This window comes from Phyllobates terribilis, unplaced genomic scaffold (genome assembly GCF_046119375.1).
Source record: "Phyllobates terribilis strain yellow unplaced genomic scaffold, ASM4611937v1 Scaffold_3__8_contigs__length_932513732, whole genome shotgun sequence".
Lineage (NCBI taxonomy): Eukaryota > Metazoa > Chordata > Amphibia > Anura > Dendrobatidae > Phyllobates > Phyllobates terribilis.
The window spans coordinates 347847296-347873004 of record NW_027362763.1 but is presented as its reverse complement, the minus strand read 5'-3'; the positions used below and the strand labels follow the sequence as shown (position 1 = coordinate 347873004).

The 25709-nt window shown below is 43.6% G+C and overlaps 1 protein-coding gene across 5 annotated transcripts in view; it reads left to right on the top strand.

The window, feature by feature from the left end:
• LOC141258108 (uncharacterized) overlaps positions 1 to 25709 on the top strand; it is a 413089-nt gene that overhangs the window by 122780 nt on the left and 264600 nt on the right. For 4 of the 5 annotated variants that reach the window (XM_073673114.1, XM_073673117.1, XM_073673116.1 and 1 more), the window contains exons 6-8: positions 71 to 190; positions 3522 to 3641; positions 3890 to 4009. In XM_073673114.1, the coding sequence (XP_073529215.1) occupies positions 71 to 190; positions 3522 to 3641; positions 3890 to 4009 (360 nt within the window). The remainder of the gene's footprint in view (positions 1 to 70; positions 191 to 3521; positions 3642 to 3889; positions 4010 to 25709) is intronic. The other variant, XM_073673115.1, reaches the window with a different exon arrangement.

Sequence of the window (25709 nt, the reverse complement as noted above, 5' to 3'; positions counted from 1 at the left end):
AGTGCTGTGGAATTATTGGCGCTACATAAGCAAGTATAATAAATAATAATCATTTCTATATCATGATCAGGAAATGGGACATATTGTGCTGATATTGATGAATGCAGGGGAAAGAACAACTGTGCAGCAGATGCCAACTGTGATGACATAGAAGGAAGTTATATCTGTACATGTAAGCCTGGATATACAGGTAAGTAAAATACATCAGCAATATGGAAAAGTAATGTTTTGTGCACATACACAGATGTAGCAATTTTTTAATTAACAGGTAGTCTCTGAAAATTTGATAAAATGGCCCCTCTGATATTTTTCAAACTGTACCCTGTCCTAGTTATATATCTGGACAAATTGCAGACTGAAAAAACACAGTTCCAGAGACCTGTGTCTCAACTGTCAGAAGAGCAGTATTGTAAACTCACATACATCAGTCAGGGAAACCTATGACATGAGAAGAAATAAATCTTCTTGCTGACTGAGCACAAAGCCTTTTTTTCTTCCAGCCTCAGTCAGCCATGCACAGTCAGTCTCCCGAGCCCTGCAATAAAGCTTTGTCAGTATGATTTGGTATAAAAATAAGCATGAAGGAGGATGAATGTGAAGGAAAAACCCTTTGTATTCTTTCAGCAAGGAGAATATTTATTTCTTCCCATATTAGAGTTCTTCTCTGTCTGAGGTGTAAGTGTTTACAATACTGATCCTTTAACTGTGCTGGGACAAAGGTCTCAGGAGCTGTGTTTTGTCAATCTGCAACCTGTCCTGGTATGTGACTAGGTTGGGCTGCAGTTGGAAATATGTTATGATTGACAATTTATCACATTCTCATAAAACCCCTTTAAAGAATAACTGATTAGACAATATTTGTAAATTTAATTAGTTTTCATTATCGGATCTATGCATTTTTTTTACTTAAAGGATACCTATACTTTCAAGTAACTTTTCAGAATAAGCTGTCCTATGTGTGAATAGCACTATTTCTAGCTAATACATGTCTTCTACCCCGCATTTTCGCCATTTTATTCTCTGCCTGCTCAGTCTCTTAACTGACTTTGAGCTGATGGGATGAGACTACTGTAGTTGCTATGATATCTCTTATATATAGAACACACTGCCAGAAGGAGAGAGATATCCCTGCTTTTCATTCCTTCATTAGCACACAGACAGAAGCACCAGAAGGTTAATACAAATTTTACAGCAGAACTGAGCTGTGTATATGTGAAACCTGCTCTGGGGTGAGAAAAAGAATTTGACTCCCTGTGCTTTTTTCACTTTGCTTTGCACTCCCTCTCCTCTTTCCCCTTTTCTTAGAGTATAATAGGAGGTGTAAGCTGACACCTCATTGTGCTGGCAGTCCTCTTGACCTGACAAAGATAAATTTGAGCTGTTTTTTTCAGAGTCAATGATAAGTTCAGGAGGTGGAGTGTGAGAGAGCATTGGCTCAAAGCTAGACAAAAAATTAAAAAAAATTCTGAAATTGTATATTACAAAATTTCTTAAATTATGTTGTACTATTGATTTATGCAAAGTCAGTTGAAAATACAGTAAACCTAATGTAAAGTAACCCTGAACATTGCGTTATAAGTTAGTGGAATGAGAAATGCTATACTGGAGAATATATTATGTACCTAGTCTTAGAGAGGTGTAGTTAGGATTCTGGCAATCTGACGTTTCTTTCATGCTTACAGTAGATCTTTCTGTAGTCTACCATAACAAGAATACCTGTATCAGATACTTCAACTATTTTATTTTGGAGCACGATGAGTTAGGCTAAATGCCTAGGATGCAGAAATGCTGCATATTTTTTCCGCTTCTCCCTGGCAGGAAAAACGCATGCGGATTTTACATGCGTTTTTCCCTCCATGTAGAAGCATTGGTCAAGCGTTTTTGCATGCGTTTCTGCATGCGGGTTATCAAGCGCTTTTCCAAGCGATTTTAGCATCACTTGGAAAAGTGCTTGACAACTTGGTCACACTATATAAATCCATGCAACCAGCATGGATTTATATAGTGTGGCGAAATTAATAGTTAAAGAATAAAAATGATAAAAAAAAAAAAAAGCATTATACTCACCTTCTGATGGCCCACGGTCTTCTCTCCGGTGCGTCCGGTCTCTTGTATGGATTGCAGTGGTGTAAAAGGACCTTCCATGATGTCATTTAGTCATGTGACAGGTCACGCGACTACCGACATCAGCAGTCGCGTGACCTGTCACATGACTAAATGAAGTCATGGAAGGTCCTTTTACACCATCGCGAGCCACCGGGGAGCCAGGACGCACCATAGAGGAGACTGGGGGGCATCGGAAGGTGAGTATAATGTATATATTTTTTTTTTAATTCTTTTTTTTAACAGGTACTATGATACCTGGGTCTGGAGGAGAGTCTCCTCTAATCCAGACCCGAGTACCATTCGCACATTGAATCGCTTAATATCCGCATGGGCACATGTAGTCATGCGGATAGTAAGCGATTCAATGCAAATCAATGGCGGCAATTACGCTGCGTGTCCGCAAAATTAATGGATATGCTGCAGATTTTTCCGCAATGATAATCCGCAGCGGAAATTTCCGCAGCATGTGCACAGCACATGCGGATTATCATTGAGGACCATGGGGCATGTATTACCAAGCATTTTTTAAGCATTTTCGCTGCGGAAATTCCACGGCAAAAACGCTTGAAAAGCGCATAGTGGGCACGCAGCCTTAATGTTTACATATTAGTATTGTTTAATTACTGATTAGACAAAGTATGCAGATTAATAAGTTTTAATTATCACATCTGATCAGCATGTCACAATATAAATGTATCTCTCCCACCCACAAAGCTCTCCACATTCTGTACCATTCTATATCTCCTTCCTCGTCTCTGTCTATTGCCTTATCCATGCACTCCGTTCTGTAACTGATCTATGACTATCATTCATTATAATCCTAACCTTTCACCTCTTTATCTAAGACTTCTCTCATGCTGCGCCAGTATTGTGGAATGCATTACCCAGGACGATCCAGTTAATACCTAGCCCCCACATTTTTAAGTGTGCATTAAAAAACACATCTCTTTATACAAGCCAACCATCCCAATTCACTAATTTAACTCTTCCTCATTCCCTCTTTCTAAATTCTCCTCAGAATCTGGTCCCTCCTATTCATTTATGTCCACATCCTCCACGCACCCAATAGCACTTAGTAACTATACTTAGATACTGGCTGATGACTTGTGCATACAACATTATTTTAAATCCCCCATTTATTATAATGATAGGTGGGCTACACATGAGAAGCATTTTTAATAGGGTGGACTTATTGTGTCCCCCCTTTTCCTTATAGATTGTAAGATTACGAGCAGGGCCCTCACTCCTGTAACTGCTGAACTATGTGTTACTTTGTGATGTCTTTGTTGTCTGTACATGTCCCTGATTGATTGTAAAGTGCTGCGAAATACTGTATGTTGGCGCCTCAGAAAAAAATTCTTATTATTATTAATGTTATATCCTTAGTTAATTGTGTAATATTTTATATGAATTAGGCAATGGGACTCACTGTGAGGATTTTGATGAATGTGAGACCAATAATACCTGCTCACCTAATGCAACCTGCAATAACACAATAGGAAATTACATCTGTACTTGTAATGATGGGTTATCAGGTGAGTTCTGACTTGTTACGGATTCTTGTTTTTACCTCTATGAACTTTATTCAAAAGTCTTGTTAATTACATTGTTCAATGTAACAGGGATCCCATCAGAAATGTAAACTATGAGTAACTATGTTTGCTTTTGTCAATATATGTAATATATAAGCCAGTCATATTAACATGAATCTTCCTTTTCGAGTGCTACTGATATATCGGTTTAATTAATGTTCTTTATTCATTACATTATGGTCTTTTCATAGGTGATGGATATAATTGTGACTCACTCACAACATGTACAGATAACAATGACTGTTCTCCTGATGCAACCTGTAGTAATATAGCAGGAGGCTACTTATGTACATGTAATGATGGATACCAAGGTAATCACTTATCATAAGCGATGTCTGTATATACAACCATTCACTGGACGCCATATATTGCTGATAACTCTACAATAACAATGGCTGGTGTTATAGAAATATTTCTTGATTGACTTGGATTATAGTTTTTGAGTTCATAAAGGGGTTGTCCCGCGAACAAAGTACATTTTAATCACTAGACTTAGAAATAATAGTAAGTTCCACAATTGGATGTGTTAAAAAAGATGTTCCTGTTCTGAGATAATCTTATAAATGTGCCCCTGCTGTGTAACGTGTAATGGTAGTGTCTAGTGATGAGCGAGCACTAAAATGCTCGGGTACTCGTTGTTGGAGTCGAGCAAATTGGAATGCTTGAGTGCTCGGACCGAGTAACAAGCTCAATGTAAGTCTATCAGAAAGTCGAGCATTTTTCCAGCGGCTTACCCCGGCAGTCTGCAGAGGGCCTAAAAATTGCCCAATTCGATGGGAACAGTGCTCAAATGACATGGGAACAGCATGGGGAGGACCCCTAGAAGCATTTCTGACTCCCTGGTCACTGCTGTGAACAAGGTTGTCAGAGGTATTATGCCACTTTTACGGACTCACAATAAAACATACAAAAACGAAACCAAAATGGATTTTCCTGGGAAATATGTTAAGGAACATCCTTTTCAGGGTAAAGACTTGTATATGGCAAAATAAATAACCAAAAGCATATATGCTCCTCCACACCTTGGGCTATGTTCACACCTAGTGTTTTTGATGCGTTTTGCACTTTTGCATTGCTTTCAACTGTGTCAAATGCTTTCACCCGGAAATGTCATTTTAACATTTTACAACCTTATCTGGCAATATGGTGTGTGACATATCATCAGACACATTATGATAGACTCTGAAAGTCACAAAGATTATTTTTATAGGGTCATCAGGCGGCCCTTACTATCCCTAAAGGGCCAGCAGTCGGCTATGCTTTGTTGTTCCCATTATTAACAAGTGGGTCTCCTATACTGTTATTCCGTATGCTGTGACTGCAAGGGCTGCCAAATATTTGGAAGCAACCCAATACCCCTTTGAAGAGACATAGAGGAGGGTCTCAGTAAAAAAATTGTTCCCATTAGAAAGGAGCGGGTCTCCTATAGTGGTAATGCCCATGCTGTGACTGCAAGGGCTGCCAAAATTTGGGAAAACCCCACTAACAATTTAAAGACACATACAGCTGGGCCACAGTAACAACATGTTCCCATTAGAAAGGAGAGGGTCTGCTATTCAGTTATAGGGTATGCAGTGAAGCAACAGCTGCCAAAAATTTGGAACAACTCCAATGCCCCTTGCAACAGACGTATAGGTCGGAGGACCACCTGCAAGAAAAGCTCCCATTATTAGGAAGTGGGTCTCCCATACTGTTTGCCTATGCACTGAAGAAATGGCTACCAAAAATTTGGAGGCACTCCAATGACCCTTGCAAGAGAGGTAGAGATCGGAGGGCCTCCTGAAAACAGTGTTCCCATTATTAGGAAGTGTGTCTCCCATACTGTTTGCCTATGCACTGAAGCAACGGCTGCCAAAAATTTGCAGGAACTCCAATGCCCCATGAAAGAGACGAAGAGGTCGGAGGGCCTCCTGTAAAAAATGCTCCCATTATTATGAAGTGGGACTCCCATACTGTTTGCCTATGCAGTGAAGAAACGGCTGTCAAAAATTTGGAGGAACTCCAATGCCCCTTGCAAGAGACGCAGAAGTCGGAGGGCCTCCTGAAAACAGTGTTCCCATTATTCGGAAGTGGGTCTTCCATACTGTTTGCCTATGCAGTGAAACAACAGCTGCCAAAAATTTGGAGGAACTCCATTGCCCCTTGCAAGTGACGTAGAGGTCGGAGGGCCTCCTGCAAAAAATGCTGCCATTATTAGGAAGTGTGTCTCTCATACTGTTTGCCTATGCAGTTAAGCAACGGCTGAAAAACATTTGGAGGAACTCCAATGCTCCTTGCAAGAGACGTAGAGGTCAGAGGGCCTCCTGCAAAAAATGCGCCCATTATTAGGAAATGGATCTCCCATACTGTTTGCCTATGCAGGGATGGCAGCGATTAAATCTCTGCCGGCAGTCTTCAGAATAAGCTTTCTCTCCGACGCGTTTGCTTTCACCAGCTTTTTCAAGAGAGCCCAGTTACGCCTCACTCTCTCAGACATGTTGACAGAATGAAGGTTACGGGTATGAATAATCACAGCAGTGTAAAAAATTCACTTTTTAGAACGAGTTTTACCTTTTTGAACGTACGCTGTTGGTAAAGCTGGTGGAAACAAACCAGTTCTTAAGCGATATTCCTCCGGCGTATCACCTCTCAAATCTACAAGCAAGAATCCGTAAGGCTCTCGTGTAGCGTCTTCGAAAGCTTCTAAGAAGAAATGCGAGTTCCTCGGATACATCTGTCTGGCTAGCGTCACAATTTGTATTTTATCGCGGGGGTTATTAAATAGAACCATGTACTTGGTATTCAAGGTGATGGTTCTACTCTTTTTCCCCTGACAAAAAACATTTTGAACCAAATAGAACAGGCTCAAGCTTCTATGATGAACTTATTTAATAAATGCTTTTTCCAGTTCTGAATTACAGCTAGCGGCCTCCATGAGATCGTCCACCACCGCCAAGTTGATCATGTCAGGCGGGAATAGTTTCGTCATCTACAAATGTCTGCGGCAAACCTTCGATAAAACGAATACTGGGGAAGGAATGACTCAGTTCATCATACATTTTTTGCCAACAAGATTAAAACCAAACAACATTATCGGGTTTGTGAGATAAATGTGTTGTCGCGTGAGCTAAAACCTGTTTGACAAAATAGGATTTTTCTCAGTTAGAGGGGCCCTCTAGAATGCACGAGAATGGGTGTTGTAACCGGGGATCCATGATGTTGCATGTTTAAGACCTGTTGAGCCACGGAGTAAATTCGTCGAGCACGTTTCTCTTTAGACTTCACGACTCTATCTATAGCTACGCGTCGGTCGTTTGATGGTACGGTAGCCTGTAGCGTATTCTGCACCTGTAGCAGAGGTAAAGGTACGTCAGTTGCTTGAAGAAAAGGGAATTCATCGTTAATACCCGTAGGGTAAAGAATTAAAGTCATCAAACAACTGCCTCTTGGTATAGACGCAGCATTGAGTTTTGCATAGGGGTCGAGTTACAATATCCCAGTACTTTTTGATCTGCACAATACCATTCTGCTCTACAACGATCGTCTTTTCATTTCCAGGATCTGCAGAGTTCTTAAAAGCTACCACTAAAGCTTTTAGACTGTCGAAATTGATAACCCAGTGTTAGCGATATTAAGCGTGATACCTTTCACTTTCAAGATCGTGTCACCCATGTTTAATTTGTAGCCGTAAGTTTTCGGACCGGCGGATACAAATTCTGTGATGTGACTCCCCTGGGGTATTTTGCTGGTGAGTTCACCCAGGTAATCACCTAAGGGAGGCTGCCACTCGCCGTCACGACTTACAAAAATGACGGAGTCAGTGTCGTGGTAAAGACAGCGCTCCAGCAGTTTGTCTAGTAGGGTGTACAATTCTAAGTGCGCATAAGCTGTAGTGAAGCATGCAATGAAAATGTTGGTGTTTTTGTTGACGGTGCGGTGTTCTTTTGTGTATTTCCAATTGACAGTCGCCGTATCGTCGCTGATAAAGTTTAACTCTGAAATCTCATAGTACAGGAGAAAGGCATACTCAAAGAGTTTATCGGCGTTGTTCACGATGCTGGTGGGAGGTAAATTAGAACGCTGTGCAAACTTTCCCCATAAAGAGTTTAAGAATAGTTTGGCGATTTGTCTTTTAGCTGAATTTGGTTCTATATGATCGGGGTCTAACTTTATACCTTCTTTTTCAAGATAGGCGGCTACATAGTCTTTTCTCTTTGTTTCGTCCGTGCACCACGACGGATACCCCGAGGCTTCCTGTTTGTGTCTAAGATGTAAATCAATGTATTGCGCAAATAGATCGGTCGTCGTCTCCTCAAAATGCCACACCTCGTAAATGTGTGCGAGTCTGTAACCCTTCTCCAAAGCCATTTCTACCTCTATCGTGCACCACATACCCGTCAGAGCCCTCTCTTCCTCTGATTGAACGCAGGGATCTGCTTCTGAATGCAAAGCGCATGTGTGACATAGGGGGAAGATCAATTGTTTGTTCATTTTACCAGGGAGCAGGTAGACTTTCACTTTGGAGATGCCAAAGTACTGCTTGATATAACCAAAGTGGTCATAGATTATTTTAGGATGTCCTACGGGGTACACTTTTGTTTTATTGACGTACGGGTATAAACTGGTGAAATCATAGTACTCTATAGTTTCACCGGGTTCTTGTTTGTGATAGAGTTTGATAGTGTTAGTACGACCACCGTACAGAGCGTCACGAGGTTCTAAAGGCTCAGGGAACTGCATGTGTCGCAGAAACGCTTGTAGGTCAGAGCTTTTTTCAACCGTCTCTCGCCACTCATGCTCCCACAATACGCGGACGTCGAACCCCTGTTGAAGCAAGAAACGTTTCTTCACCTCAAACATTCGATACAGTTGCCCGTAAGTGGTCTTTGTGAGTTTGTTCGTGTCATTATCGTTTTAGCAAACAGGACACCCATGGTAAAAACACCCCTGAAATTCAAAAGCCGTTGGGCGACCGCTGACTCTCGCATTGCCATCTAGAAAAAAGTTTCCTACTCTTTTCTCACCACCTTTCAAAGCGTGTTGCAGATCTAGGTTCTCTGTATGCGCTACGTACATTAACCATTGAATAGCCGGGGACGAGTAACGTTTGTGCTTTTTGTGATAATTATCCCCAGGCAAAATGGCTATTTTGTCTTCGGGGAGAAATTTAAAGCGGTACATTGCCAGACAAACAGATGCTAGTGTCGTGAGCTGAAACGGATCTATACTGATGAGATTTTCAGTAAATTTATTTTTGCGTTTACAGAACTGTATTTGTTTTTTGGCTGTCATTTCTACGACGCGCTCGCGATACATTACGCAGGCTCGTCTCAAGACCTCTACGTCCTGTTGACAGTATGCTTTGAGCTCTGCTCAAACGTATAGTTTTTCACCGATTCGTACCATGTTGTGAATTCCTCTTTCTCACTATGCATCATGTACTCTATGCCATAATAGTTAGCATCTGGCATAGGCCCTACATACGCCTGATTTTCATCAGTGTGGAAAGTGACCCTTAGCGCCTGAAAATCCCATAGCTTGCGGCTACTTACTGAGCTTCATGGGAATGAAATTGAAAGAGTCGATGAATCTCATGTCTAAATCGGGTAATGATACGAACAAAAGGCGACCGCCTTGTGCTATCATGTTGAAGCGCAGCTTCTCACGGATCAGCTCATTAACGATAAAGTAGGAATTGTATCGAGCAGCATTGTGAGCTATAAAAGTGTAACCTACATACCCACCCTTTGAAAAAAAATGTACAAAGTCGGTAGTACATGTTTTACCCACAAACTCCCAGCTAGATATCCCGTGCAAATCTGTGGCAAAAACATAATTGGGATGGTGCGTTCCCGTCTCTTGCGTGCATTCAAAATCGTAAAAGATGTATTGTTCCGTAGATTGCTTCGGTGTATAGCGCTGCATGTAACATAGATGATTATCGAATCTGCTCCCCGGAACACCGCAAATGGAGCATCGTACACCAACGCATCGGTGTTCATCATCTACGGTTTGGGGCACATAGCGATAGCATCGCTCGCAGAAAAATTTAAGTTTACAAAATGACCTGTCAGTCTCAGCGAGACTTCTGTGGAGTTCTAAGCAGCTCGCTGAATGACAAAATACACGGCAGCGTGGGCATTGCAGATGCTCTGCAGCTGTATCAGAGCAATCCAACCTCTGACACGCGGAGCAAAAGTATTGACAAGAGTGATTATTTTTGTGATGAAATGCAGAACTGTACTTTTCACAAAAGTATTTAGCTCCTATGAATCCTTTTATATTTTTTATACCGTAATAATGATTATCATGATGTAGAATATATAATATTTTGTCTGTGGGTTCTTTATCCGTGTGAAAATAGCGCCAGTCTCCCTGACTAAAGTATAGAACTTTAATGGTAACGTTCAAATACGTCTCAAACGCTCTAATGTCGCTAAAGCTCACTAGTTGATCGTCGGGTAATTTCAAATTTCTGTGCAACTCCGCCGCACGTTTCATTAAATCATCGTCAGGCGGGTCGTCTTCAGCCAGTAAGGCGTAGAGAGACGCGGCCAAACACTGATTAGAGCCGTAATTGTTAAAATCAAACAACATTTGACGTTTCTGATGAATAATTCGTGTATAAACTATAGATCTCAGTTGTCTGCATTTTATAGCTCCCCGTCTATTCCTAGCAACACTTACTATTAATTTCAAGCAGTTGCCGGCTATGCACTCGGCGTTGCCCTCGGCATTTAGGAAAGCAGTCGCGTCAAATTGTTCTCTACATTGTTTAAAACCGTAGACTGGATTTAGTCTACCGTCCCTTTCTAATCTTAATTGTATAAAGTCGCCCGGCTCAATATCCCTCACGATCCTATCCAGTAGCATTTGAATAGAACCGTGTATGATCTCCAAACTTTCTTCAAAGGAGCGTATACGGTCTAAATTCACAAATCTAAAATGAACGATATACTGATAAGCGTTGAGGTTACTCATCTCCCTACGAACATGAAATAAGTGTTCCAAAAAGCGCGAATGTTCGCTTATGGCCGGTGTACGAGGAGGTGAAAACTGTGACGATGCATCTTGTCGATCATCATTCGAGATTTCAACGCCGGAGACAGTAGGCGTATCCGACGTGGAATTCTGCGGCGTGTCTAGGAATTGAGAATCTATTGAGGGTTCGTGTTCTGCCATCTCAGTGATGACTGTTGGCGAAAGCTGAAGAGTTGTAGTGTTCTGTGGGGGTCGTCTTTGTGTAACGTGTGGTGAGTCAATAGCAGTGCGCTTTACCCTATTCTTTAGTTTTTTTTCGCCTCTTTAACGCGCGTGTTGTGTTTGTTGCTTTTTTAATACAACGTTTTATGGCGCGTTGTTTATTGAAAAAACCTTTACGCGGGGGTCTGCATTTCATACCGCGACCCGTCATGCCTAGTCATAATGTACGAGCCCTCGGTAGGTTTTTAACGGCTTCAACAGCCTCTGTGTACAGCGGTTCTAAAGCCATTATTTCTGAAATGCTGGCTCTATCCGGACGCTGTGCGGACAGTTCTGTACAACGATCCAACAGGTAAGCTAAATGATTGTGTGCATTGATAAGCGTCATGGTATGACTGTATAGGTTGTTAAACACTCTTTTTACATCTAGGTGCCATTGTTTGTACGTTGATATAATGTCTCGAGTTTTCTGTTTTTTACGTTTTATTGGACGTATTGGGGTGTTACACGGTCGTTTCTGAACTTTAGGCTTCTGTGGTGTAGCTATAGTGTCAAAAACCCATAATACATTTGGTTCAATACTCATTGACATACCTGAGGTTCCTGCAGAGATTGTTTCAGAATTATGGGATGTCGAGGTTTCCTGCATTTAGATTGCCGCTTTTGTTGACAGATCTGCTTTTAGGGCTTGGATGAAATGAGTTACTTGTGGCTTTTTGCTCTGAGGGGTGCGGAGGGTTTACTTCTTTAAGTTGAGGGGGTTGCTTCCACAGATGTTCCAGTGGCGGCCTGTGTTCAAATTCTTTTTTCTCAAAAATAGTTCTGAAGGCTTGTCTACGTGCTGTCTTTCTAGTCGCGTCTGCGTAAGAAAATGGAGAGCTCGTAATTAATCTATGGCGCATCCTAGAAAAATAGGAAAATGAGGGTAAACATTGTTGTAACGGATTAATACGGTTTAAAAAACTTACACTTCAGATTGATAGGTCTCAAGAGCGGTTGGGTGGGGGATGAATAAGACGTTGACGGGTGTGTATAATTTTCTTCGGTTCTTGTACCGGTACCGAGTGGTGAAGCATTTTCTTTGTCTTCTGTTTCATCATCTGATCCGGTTAAATCAATGATGGTCTCTGAAATAAATAACCGGTGATTTACCTCACAGCTGTCCGGTCTATTGTAGAGCACGGCGACATTTGTAGTTGACAATACCTTCCATAGATGTTGACGGGTACGTAGGGCTCCAGATATCCCAGCCTGTGAGTGAATATACAGGTTGTTGCGTACAAGCTTCATCGTCGCTGGTGGTGGCGGACGGACGGTCATCGTCAGAGACTGTACAATCTATGAAACTCTCTGAAATAGATAGACGTCGAATTACAACAAAACTTCACAAGATAATGTAGAGTACAAAGAGCTTTTTGTTACCGGACTTACCACACATAGGTATGCTGTGTATATCCAAGGTCCTGGAGTTATCCTGGGACCACTCAGCCATTACTTCAGCATCCAATTGCTGCGATTCGGTCAGTAGTTCCTGTGAGTCTGGGTATTGCGGATCTTCCGCTAGATCGAAATTAACATGACGGCCCCCAGAGACCGTTTCACGTTGCGTTTCAGCCATCAGACACTGTGTCGCTGCGTGGCATTCCTCTTCCATATCGGCATCTAGGAATCTAGCTTTTAAATTAAAATAAAAGCATGTTAGGTATCCCCCATCCTATAACTTCATTTTCACACATTCTCTCTAAAACTTTATTTACTTAGTTGGCTGGCCGTGAGTTGCTCTTCGCCGGTGCCGTGATCGTTAAAATTACGGTTCATCGACAAAATAAGCGCATAAACTATAAAATACTTACAACAATTACAATTAAAAATTAATATACAAGACATAATAATGGTGACAATCAGGCATTCAGTATTAAATAAACATTATACAGCCCCATGATATGCTAAAAGATAATTACTTACATTGACGGTATTCAACATCTTGTCACCTCTTCAGCATGAGTGTTCTGATAATCTGAATGAACAATTCGCACGGATATATATACACGGTTGACTATGTCACATGAGCAGTTTTTTGCTGCGGTATACTAAAAAAATGTTCCCTAGGTTGGGAAAAATCAATCCATACCAGTCTTACCATGTATAACTATATTAGCTAGTTAATTAAGGCCTGACCTTAATTATCTTGTCAGAAACCAATAATCATTAACATTATTGTATTGATTGATATGGCTAGTTAATGTTACTTCATAGCCTCGGAATAGTTTTTTGCTGCGTCATACTAAAAATGTTCCCTAGGATGGGAAAATCAATCCATACCAGTTTTACCATGTATAACTATAATAGCTAGTTAATTAAGGAATGAATCTAAATCTGACACCATTTTGTTTTCAAAATGCCTAACGTCGAAACTCTGTTACACAAGCATTATTATACAGCAAAGAGCCCCGGTTCCTACGGAGGGATACAGAGGCTCTATAATGCTGTTAAGAAATATGGCATGCGTAGAAAGGCTGTCGCAGAGTGGCTTAGCGATCAATAAGCGTATTCTCTAAACAAATCCGTAAGAAGACGATTTATCAGAAATCGGATCATAGTTAGCAATGTGGATAGTCTCTGGCAGGCGGATCTCATCTGCATGAATGACTACCCTAACGATAACGACGGTTTAAAATATATTTTAACTGTCATAGATGTGCTATCCAAATATGTCTGGGTCATCGACCTGTGGACCAAGACCGGCAAGGAGCTTGCAAAAGCTTTTGAGATGATTTTTAAAAGCGAACGACGTATCCCGCAAAAACAACAAATGGATCGCTGGAAAGAATTTATGAATAAGCCCGTCGCTACGCTTTGTAAAGAGTATAACGTACATCAGTTCTTTACGAATAATATGGTGAAAGCTGCGTTTGTGGAAAGATTTAATCACACGTTGAAAGCTCGTATGTGGTGCTATTTAACGGCTCATAACACATTTAGATATATAGACGTATCACCTGATTTAGTGCACTCTTACAATAACGCTTATCATCGCACTATAAGATGCAGTCCTGCCTCTGTCACGAAAGCTAACACCATGACCATATGGCGCAGCACTTATCAAGACGTCTCTACAGTGAAAAGATTTAAACCTCTATTAAAACCGGGGGATAACGTCCGGATTGTATGGCATAAGCATATCTTTTCAAAAGGCTACGAGCAAACCTACACGCGTGAAATTTTTTGTGGTCTCATCCGTAAATACACGAATCAGAAACCCTCTCTACGCATTAAACTATTTGAGTGGTGAAAACGTAGAAGGGTCTTTTTATGAAGACGAACTGCAAAAGGTGTCGCAAGACGCTAATAGGATCTACAAAGTTGAAAAAGTGTTTAAAAAACGCAGGCGCCGCGGTGCAACTCATTATTTTGTGAAGTGGCTCGGATATCCCGATAAATTCAACAGTTGGATAGAAGAAAATCAATTACCGTCCGTATAAAGCATGGAAGGCAATTCGTTTTATGTTACACTACCTAGCAATTCATCATCCAAAATCTACCCCGAAAATACTATTTCGAGTTACACCACCAAGTTAGCAAAGGCCGTTCATCTTTCAGGAGCTTATGAAGTGGCGTTAACGGAAATACAGTACCCCCATATGTGGAACACGTTCGACGCTTTTGAAGGGAACTTCTACACTGCTAAACACAACGAGCCATTAGAGGCTTATCATGTAAAATCAGGATTTTACCCGACCATTCAAAAGCTGGTCAGTACAGTCAATGCGCGAATAGAAACTCTGAATTTATCCACGCCTGCCTATAGGATACGTTATGATGATCTACATCGAGAGGTAATCCTACCCGACCCATCCCCTATACAGTTTGCTCTGGGTACTAAGCTAAAATTTATTTTCGGACTACAGACCGTCGATGATTCACCCGCAGCTTTAATGCCGTGGAATCGCCGCTTTTACCCCGATTCAAATGCGGGTTTTTATTCTCTTTTTGTATACACTGATATAACTCAACATGAGCTTGTGGGCGACAGCTACGTTCAACTGTTACAGACCATAGAAGTTAGCGGCGATGATAACGATATTGTCACAGTGTGCTACTCACGGCCAGATTACATACCACTGTGCAAACAACGCTTTGACTCCATAACTGTTACTGTCATGTCGGACCAGGGTACGCCGGTTAAATTCAGATGCGGAAAGTGTATAGTGCGATTACATTTTAGGCCTCGCAAGACTACGCCACGGTAAAAATGATGTCTCAAAGAGTTTACGGCGATCCCGCCTTGTACGGCCGGTACTATGTAGCTCAAGCAGGGCAAGGCTTAGAGGGGTTCCGCGGTGATGAATACATGTACGGCGCCAGTCTTGGTGATCTGTTTAGAAGTCTTTTTAGAAGAGCAGTACCGCTGTTCAGAAAAGGCCTAGAACTAGTCAAACCGCATGTAAAAACTGCCATAAGAAACATTGCTAAAGACGCTATCATGAGTATGTCTACGGCCGTAGTGGACAGATTGAATCACACCTCTAAAAACAATCAAGAGGGCGACGGACTAATCTACGTAACCACAAAATCGCGTAAAAGAAAAAGAAAGAAACTCTTTACCACGAGCGAAAAGACCCCGCTCACCTTGATTCCCACCAAGCCTCATGAATAACACCGCTCAACGTAAATCAAGTTCTCGTCAGAAGTCCGCAAGACGCCTCACGAGTGACATCTTCTAATAAGAGGTCATGGCGTTTATTCACGATGCGTCGATAGAGTGCGCTAAAAGCGAACTGGATATCTTTACCGTACCTCCCATGCAGACTAGCATCGAAAAATCGTTTTTTGTCGAGGTGCAACCCATCGCCGCTCTAGCCGATAACGCACCCCTGGAATTTTTCGTATCGGGAAGCGGAGAATATTATTACGACTTAAATAATACACTCTTGAACGTCCAGTGCCGCATCCTGAAACAGGACGGTATGGTTCTCGCTGCCGGCACGCGTGTGGGACTTATTAATTACCCCATAGCCACACTTTTCAATCAGGTGGACGTTACTCTGGGGGACCGTTTGATTTCACAATCTGATAACCTTTATAGTTACCGGGCCTACATTGAAACGCTTTTAAACTACAGTACGCAAGTGTTGAGATCGCAATTTACAGCGGGGTTATTTATAAAGACACTGCAGGACATCACCAGACAACCGTACTCGACGGCGAAAATCAAAATTATGGGTTCGCACGCAGAGCCCACGCGACCCGTCTCTGAAGGCCTGTGGAACTCATGGGCCCGATCTTCAGTGACATTTTTAATCAACCGAAACTCATTTTGAACGGTCGAGATCTTAAGACCAAGTTATCAAGAAATAAGGACTCGTTTTGCCTTATGACTCCCGAACAGGAACAGTTTAAGGTTCAGATTGTGAACGCTGCCCTCTACGTAAAGAGAGTACAAGTCTCTCCAGCCGTCAGGATCGGTCACAGCCAAGCTCTTCTATCAAGCCCCGCTAAATACGCTCTAGACAGAGCCTGTTTGAAAGTCTATAGCCTCCCTGGAGGAACAAGAAATAGTAATCATGAAAATCTTTTTCTGGGCGAGAACCAAAAACGATGATTCTTTGCTTTGTGGACAATGAGGCCTTCAGTGGCAGTTACCAGAAAAACACACTTTGCTTTCACCATTATAGGATCAACCACGCTGCTCTGTATTTGGACGGACAGCAGATCCCCGCCAAGCTGTTTCACCCTAATTTTGACGCTGAACATGCTGTGAGGGAATATATGGCTCTTGTTCACATCTCCGGAAAACAAAAAGCCGATGCAGGATTATGCATAGACCGTGATGATTTCATGAGCGGCTACATTTTCTTCGCGTTTGATTTGTCGCCCGATCAGGAACCGAGCGCTCACTTTTTGCTCATTAAAACGGGTAACCTACTGGCCGAAATTCATTTTGCGGATGCCAAACCACACACGGTGAATATGATCGTTTATGCTGTCAACACGGCTGTACTGGAGATTAACCAACGTCGAGAAGTCCTATACGACTTTAATTAAACTTTTGTGACTCCACAGTGAACTTCGTCTATAATGAATACTATGCAACTGTCATGCATTTTGAGCCGAAGTCCCTTTACTCGGAGTATGTTTGGCGGCGTATTTCCCTGCGACCTCTTACCACGCCACGTTATCATGTATAGACCTAGAGCCTATATCGTCAACACAGATTCTTCGGAAGAGCCCGGTACGCATTGGCTACTCATTATTCTATGCAGGAACAAATCCTTATTTTTTGACAGTTACGGGTTACAACCTGACGCCGCCGTATTACCGAATACGATTAAACAATTTTTGAGAAGAAACACCACGACGTATTGCTATCAGAACCGCCAGTTGCAAGACTCTATGTCGAGATTTTGCGGACAGTTTTGTATTTACGTATTGTATCACGTCGCTGTGGGAATAACATTGAAGCGATTACTGAAAAACTTTACAAATTATTTAAAACATAATGATAGTCTAGTAGATGCATTTGTACAAAATCTTTCTAACTCTATCACGATTTTACGTACGCCATTATGCGATTATAATCAGGTTTGCAAACCGCCCTGCGAAACATGATCTTGCTCTATTTCTGCTATAGAACTAATGTGGTTTTATAACAATATTTCCTTTTTGTAATGTGTACTACAAATGTTTACATCTTAGTATTTCTTGTTCAATAAATAATTCAATCTATTTTGCTGTGCCTGTTAACATTAGCCCTGGGACTGCCTCTTCTCTCTTACACTTTAACCTATAACATTGGGGGTGAAGGGCATGATCGCCTTCTAGCAATTCAGTTTACACAAAGCTAATGGGGAATGTGCCACGCTTACACATTAACCCAGAACCTTACAGAGAATCGCTCAGCTTTCGCCGAGCGCTTGGTTAACTTTGTAAATATTAGCATTGAAATGTATTGTAACCTACAGATTTGCTTGTATAATGTTGTATTTTTAGATCTATTTACACCTTTTTCCATTTCTTGATTTGTGTATACCTCTAAGTGAATCTACAATAAATGTATATTTTTTAAACACTTTTATTACGTCATTATTATGAACACTACAGAATTTTCTCACAAAAACATGTCTTGACATGTTTTTCTTACATATGGCGCTTACACATTAACCTACAACCTTGGGTGAAGGGCATGTGGGCGGTCATGGGGGACGTAACAGAGGCTGAACATGGGCTGCTTCCGGGGTGGGGACGGAACTGACGTAACAGATATTGACACACATAGGGGCGGTAAGGGTTTGCTTCCGGGGGCGGGGACGGAACTGATGTAACAGGTATTGACACACATAGGAGCGGAGAGTGGGCGGAGAATGGGGAGGAGAGGGGAGGCGTTTAGATCGGAAGTGGAGGCTGGACAGGTGCCAAAAAGGGGCGGGACACCTGTGAAAAAAACAGAAGTGGGCATGTTGACGAGAGGTGGGTGCTCTTACTACTTGCTGCCATTTCTGGCCTCCATTAAAAATTTGTTTCAGTGTGTCAGCAAAGTTTTTGACACTGGTTTGCTGTTCAAAACAGTTACCTACAGGCCAGGTATTTAAAACTGTGTTTTCTCCATCACACGGATTACATATACATTTTCAGAAAATACTGCCATTTCTGGCCTCCATTAAAAATTTCTTTCAGTGTGTCAGTGAAGCAATTCACAGCAGTTTGCTGGTCAAACTACTTACCTACAGGCCAGGTATTTAAAACTCTGTTTTCTCCGTCACATGGATCACATATAAATTCGCTCCAAACATTTGTAGTGAGCGTGGAAGATACTGTCCTCCATTTAAAATGGGCAAGGCACGTGGCAAGGGACGGGGAACTGGACGTGATGGTAATGGTGCATGCGGAGGCCGAGGACAAGGCCGTGGGCAAGCCGAAATTGTGCCACAACAAACACCCACATCTTCTCGCCTGACCTTCCTGTCCCAATTTCTAGGGGACTGCAGCACACCCCTATTGAACCCAGAGCAGTGTCAAAAGGTTGTTGGTTGGATAGCGGATAATGCTTCCAGTCGCTTAGTCACCACCACCACCACACTGTCTTCCACACGGTCAAGTCTCAATAGCCATGAGTCTGGACCGCATATTCCTCACCCTGATCCTCCTTCCTCCCACCATGCCGAGAACCCAGAGACAACTGATCCCACACTTGGACACTCTGAAGAGCTGTTCACTTTTCCATTTATAGATTTGGGCCTCTCGCCCGATCCACTTGAAGCGGGGCAAGAGGAGATCGCGTGTAGCGATGCCCAAATATTTGAGCAGCCACGGTCACATGAAGGCGACGGTGGGAAAGTGTCACAAGAGGTGGACAATGATGAGACACAATTGCCAGAAAGTCAGGAGGAGGACCAGGGTGCGGAAGTGGAAGACGAGGTGGTGGATGATATAGTAACTGACCCAACCTGTCAGGAGGACATGTGGTGGCAGTGTGGTGGCTGCAGACAGAAGGCAAGCAATCGTTCCCCGTAACACCAACACGAAGGAAGTTGCCAGTACAACTGTTAGGTCTTCCCAAGTCAGGTTGTTTTATAAAGACTCAAAACCCCAAAAATGCCATTTGCACCACCTGCCACGCCAGCATCAGCAGGGGTGGCAAAACGACCAGCCTGACCACCAGCAGCATGATCAGGCACATGGCAGCAAAGCACCTGACTTTGTGGCCCGAATCCCAGGGTCCAGGAACAGTGTCTGCGGTTGGCACCATTGCTTCTTCCGCTGTTGTGCATGCAAGCCAATACCCTGTCCATGGTGCATGTGAAGATGCCTCCTGCCCTGCACCTGTCATTGCACACTCTCAAGTAGCAGCATCAGGAAGCACATCCATGCCCTTGTCCCAGCACAGCGTTCAGTTGTCCATACCCCAGTCCTTGGAACGCAAGCGAAAATATGCAGCCAACGCCCCACAGGCCACACTACTAAATTCTCACATTTCACGACTCCTTGCACTGAAAATGTTGTCTTTTAGGCTCATGGAGACGGAAGCATTCCGCAACCTGATGGTAGCGGCCATCCCTCGCTCCTCGGTCCCCAGCCGCCACTATTTCTCCCGGGGTGCCATCCCGGCATTACACAAGCACGTATCCCAAAACATTAGCCTTGCTCTCAACAACGGAGTTACCGGTAAAGTCCACCTAACCACGGACACGTGGACAAGTGCTTGTGGGTAGGGACAGTACATCTCGCTGACGGAACACTGGGTTAACATAGTGGAAGCTGGGACCCAGTCGGACCTTGGGACAGAACACATCCTCCCGACGCCAAGGATTGCGGGCCCTAGGTCAATCAGGGTTGCCCCCATGGTCTACAGCTCCTACATTTCATCCTCCTCAGCCTCCTCCTCCTCTTCAGCCTCCATCTCCGAAATGACCACATCAGTCTCAAGCTGGAAGCACTGCAGCACTGCCTCGACAAAGCGGCAACAGGCTGTGCTGAAGCTAATATGCTTAGGTGAAAAACCGCGCAATGCTGAAGAGTTGTGGACAGCTCTGACAGAGCAGGCAGATTTGTAGCTCATACCGCTGAAGGTAAAGCCAGGCATGGTCGTGTGTGACAATGGCTGGAACCTGGTGGCAGCTCTGAGGTGAGGCAAGCTCACACACGTACCATGCCTGGCCCATGTGCTTAATCTCGAGGTTCAGAGGTTTCTAAAATCCTACCCGGAGCTGCCGGATCTGCTTATTAAAGTACGCCGCCTGTGTGCCCATTTTAGAAAGTCGCTACAGCCTCCGCCGCCCTTGCAGTGTTTCAGCAGCGTTTGCAGCTTTCGGCTCACAGACTGGTGTGTGATGTCCCCACGCATTTAAACTCTACACTACAGATGTTGGGAATGATTTGTGAGCAGAAGAGGGCAGCTGTTGAGTACCAGCATCAACAAGGCCATCGGTATTCAGTTCATACTCCACACATAAGACCTCAGGAGTGGACATGGATATCAGACATATGTACCATCCTCCAAAACGTTGAGGACTTCACCAAGATGGTGAGCGGCGATGATGCCATAATTAGCGTCACCATCCCGCTTCTCTGTCTTCTGAAACGCTCTCTGCTCACAATTAAAGAGGATGCATTGCAGGCGGAGAACGATGAGATGGAGCAAGGAACCATACAGGGTGATTACACACAGCCAAGCCTCATCTCAACCCAACGTGGATTAGGTCAGAATGAGGAAGAGGAGGAGGAAGGACAGGAGCTAGTTTCATGCACTATAGACAGTACTACCTGCACAGCTGTCATACCGTCTGTTCAGCGTGGATGGCCAGAGGACAGAGAGGAGGAGGAGGAGAGCATGGTCAGTCATCCTCTTGGTGAGGACACGGAAGTCATGCCTGTTAGTAGTCTGGCACGCATGGCCGAGTTTATGTTACGCTGCCTTTCCCATGACCCTCGCGTTCTCAAAATTTTGGGTGACAGTCATTACTGGTTGGTGACCCTTCTAGACCCACGCTACAAGGAGAACTTTATATCTACAGGTCTGCAAAAATTGGGCTGTACCAGAAGGCCCTAGTTGGGGAACTATTAAAAAAATTCCCATCTGAAAACGCTCGCGGCAGGGGGAACACTTCGTTGGACAACCATTGAGTACAGACAAGAGAGACACAACTTCAGTCCAGCAGAGGCAGGGGAACACTTTCCAAGTTCTGGGAGAGTTTTCTCAGACCCTCCTATCGGACAGACCCTGAGGCGCGGAGTACTCTCACAAGGAGTGCAAAGTTTGGGAAGATGCTGAGGGAGTACCTTGCCGACCGTACCAACGTCCTCCGTGATTCCGCTGTGCCTTATAATTGTTGGGTATCCAAGCTGGATACGTGGAATGAACTGGCTCTCTATGCCTTGGAGGTCCTGGCCTTCCCTGCCGCCAGCGTTTTATCAGAGCGGGTTTTTAGTGCCGCTTGTGGAATTATAACTGATAAGCGCATCCACCTGTCAACTGAAAATGCTGAGAGGCTGATTCTTATAAAAATGAACAAGGGCTGGATTGGGCCAGACTTCTCAACATCACTGAACGATAGCAGCGTAACATAAACTCCAATCCAGTGTCTTTTCTTGGGAGGTTTATTCCCATGCACCTCTTCACACCCACACATGGGTATACGCTTCCTGATTTTGGCTATTTGCTCTTGTCCTCCTCCTTCTCCTCATCCTCATCCACTATATCACCAGGGTGACCGTGGTCCGTGATGCAACACCCACCTAACTTTTTTAAAGGGTGTTTATGATGCCCGTAAAAAAAATTTTTATACAGTATGTTCATGTATACCCCCCAGGAGTAAATGTTTGTCAGCCCATACACTTAGTGCTTGGGCATTACAAGTATAGGAGGCCCTCTCCTTTCTAATGTTAACATTTTTTTATGAGGCCCTCCTCCACGTCTCTTCCAAGGGGCATTGAACTGCCTCCAAATTTTTGGCAGCCCTTGCATTCACTGCATAGGCCAACACTATGGGAGACTCTCTCCTTTCTAGTGGGAATTTGTCGTTACTGTGGCCCTGCTCTGTGTGTCTTTAAATTCTTAGTGACGTTTTTCCTAAAATTGGTCAGCCATTGGACTCACTGCATACCCTATAACTGTATAGCAGACTCTCTCCTTTCTAATGGGAACATGTCATACCTTGTTACTGTGGCCCTGCTCTGTGTGTCTTTAAATTATTAGTTGGGTTTTTCCTAAAATTGTCAGCCGTTGGACTCACTGCATTCCCTATAACTGTATAGCAGACCTTCTCCTTTCTAATGGGAACGTGTCGTGCCTTGATACTGTGGCCCTGCTCCGTGTGTCTTTAAATTCTTAGTGGTGTTTTTACTAAAATTGGTCAGCCTTTGGACTCACTGCATACCCTATAAATGTATAGCAGACCCTCTCCTTTCTAATGAGAACATGTCGTACCTTGTTACTGTGGCCCTGTTCCATGTGTCTTTAAATTCTTAGCGGTGTTTTTACTAAAATTGGTCGGCCGTTGGACTCACTGCATACCCTATAACTGTATAGCAGACCCTCTCCTTTCTAATGGGAACATGTCGTACCTTGTTACTGTGGCCCTGCTCCATGTGTCTTTATATTCTTAGCGGTGTTTTCACTAAATTTGGTCAGCCGTTGGACTCACTGCATAACCTATAACTGTATAGCAGACCCTCTCCTTTCTAATGGGAACATGTCATACCTTGTTACTGTGGCCCTGCTCTATGTGTCTTTAAATTCTAAGTGGGTTTTTTCCCAAATTTTGGCAGCCCTTGCAGTCACAGCATGGGCATTACCACTATAGGAGACCCGCTCCTTTCTAATGGGAACATTTCTTTTACTGAGAGCCTCCTCTATGTCTCTTCAAAGGGGTATTGGGTTGCAGTCACTGGATACGCAATAACAGTATAGGATACCCACTTGTTAATAATGGGAACAACAAAGCATAGCCGGCTGATGGCTCTCTAACAATAGCTAGGGCCGACTGCTGACCTTTTAAGAATAGTAAGGGCCGTCTGATGTCCCTATAAAAATAGGCTTTATGACTTTCAGAGTCCCTCCATCATAAATAAAACAGGATGTGTCTGATGATGTGTCACACACCACATTGCCAGATATGGTTGTAAAATGATAAAATGAAATTTCCCGGTGAATGCATTTGTCTTAAAAAAACAAAACAAAAAAAACAATAGGATCTTTCTTTTGTATAAAAAACAGCGTCACCAATTTAACAACAATGTAATCACATTGTTCAGCTCATGCACCTCCTCCTCCATCTCGGAAATGACCACATCATTCACAAGCTGACAGCACTGCAGCACTGCCTTGGCCAAGCGGCAACAGGCTGTGCTGAAGATAACATGCTTAATGCTTAATTGACAAACCGCCCAGCGCTGCAGAGTTGTTGAAAGCTGTAACACAGCAGCTTGATCTGTGGCTCTCACCGGTGAACATACAGCCAGGCATGGTCGTGTGTGACTGGCTGGCTGCATACTTGCACTTGCATTCCAAGTAACAGAAAACTAAGCAGATGGTGGCCTCTATCATCATCGTGGCCTCACCTCGGCTCTATGAACTCTCCTGAAGGAGAAGCCAGGGCACGCCGGAGGAGTCTCCGGTTCTCTGGTGGGCCCGTCCAACTCTGGTGGGCCCGTCCAACCCTGCCGTAAAGCAGCCCTGGCTAAGAAAAGTGTGGGGGAAGGTTCCCGGACACTCTATGGCTGCTTTTTTAATGTGGATCGGCCATGCTTATGCATGTTATTTCTCAAACCGCATTACAGATCAGGCCATTGTCTAACTCTGTATTCAAGAAATTAAATGCGCAAAGAAAGATGTGTGTGTGTGTGTCAAAGCACCACTGACAAGGGCGAGTTGATGTTGGACGGGCTGCCATTGCTTCTGCAACAAGCTGCATTGCAGGACTTCCTGTGAGAAATGACATGCAGGGTAGATAGAGTTTCCCTCTATGCCAGTCCTTTCACCGAGCTAAATACAACTGTCCTCAAAAAAGTTGTGGACTGGCTCCGATCCGTCCCTGGCCACATTCATCTGTCCACGTGTTTGTGGTTAGGCGGTCTTTCCCAGTAAGTGCACTGGGAAGGGCATGGGTAATGTTGTGGGACCCATGCTTATGGAAGGCGGAGGCGATACCGGGAAATATAGTGGCGGCTGGCGACCGAGTATGGACACCCGGCTGCCACCGACATGAGGTTATGAAAAGCTTTCGCCTCCATGGGCCTAAAAGGCCACATTTCAAGTGCAAGCAGCTGTCAAAAATTTGGCAGTATAGTATTGCAGCCTGTGGGTGGGTGGCTGGCTGCCTGCATACTTGCGCTTGTATTCCAAGGAATGGAGTAGGGACAACTGAACACTGCAGTGGGACAAGGACATGGACGGTGATTGTTGCAAGTCTGCAATGACAGGTTCATGGCGAAAGGCATCTTCGCATGCGCCAAGGATCACTTATGATGGGCACACTTTTAGGCAGTGACCTGGGAGTCAGAGATGCTTCCAGAGGTCTTCCCCATGCTGTTCCCATGACTTTTCAGCACTGTATGCATGTGTCTGATGATGTGTCACACACCACATGGCCAGATAAGGTTGTAAAATGTTAAAATTAAATTTCCTGGTGAATGCATTTGTCTTGGTTGAAAGCAATGGAAAAGTGCAAAAACGCATCAAAAACGCTATGCGTGAACATAGCCCAAGGTGTAGAGGAGTATTTTTGTTTTTGGTTATTTATTTTGCTTTATATACATTTTATATGTCATGGAAAGGATGTTCCTTAACATATTTCCCAGGAAAATCCTATGGATGCGCCATTTCTGGGGTGGCTGATGGCTGGTCTTTCTAGCCTGGGAGGGGGCCAATATTCATGGCACCCTTCCTGGGCTATTAATATCAGCCCCCAGCTGTCTGCCTAGCCTTTGCTAGCTATTAAAATAGGGGGGACCCCACGTCATTTTTTTGGGGGTCCCCCATTTTAATAGCTAGTAAAGGCCAGGTATTCAGCTGGGGGCTGATATTAGTAGCCTGGGAAGCACCGTGGGTATTACCCCCTTCCCAGGCTTCAAACATCTGCCCCAGCCGTCTGCTTAGCCTCTGATAGAGACTAAAATTACGGGGAACCCCACGCCAATTTTTTTTTTAATAAATCCTTTATTTTAACACTAAATGACAAGTACAGTAATCAACACTATCACTGTACTTCTTATATATGTGACTGCCATGTTTCTATCTATCTAATCTATGTGTGATGCTCTATTCTTTCTGTTATAAATTGTCGGGTACCGCTGCTGAATTGTAGGCCGGCTTTTTTAAAGAGACGGTGCATG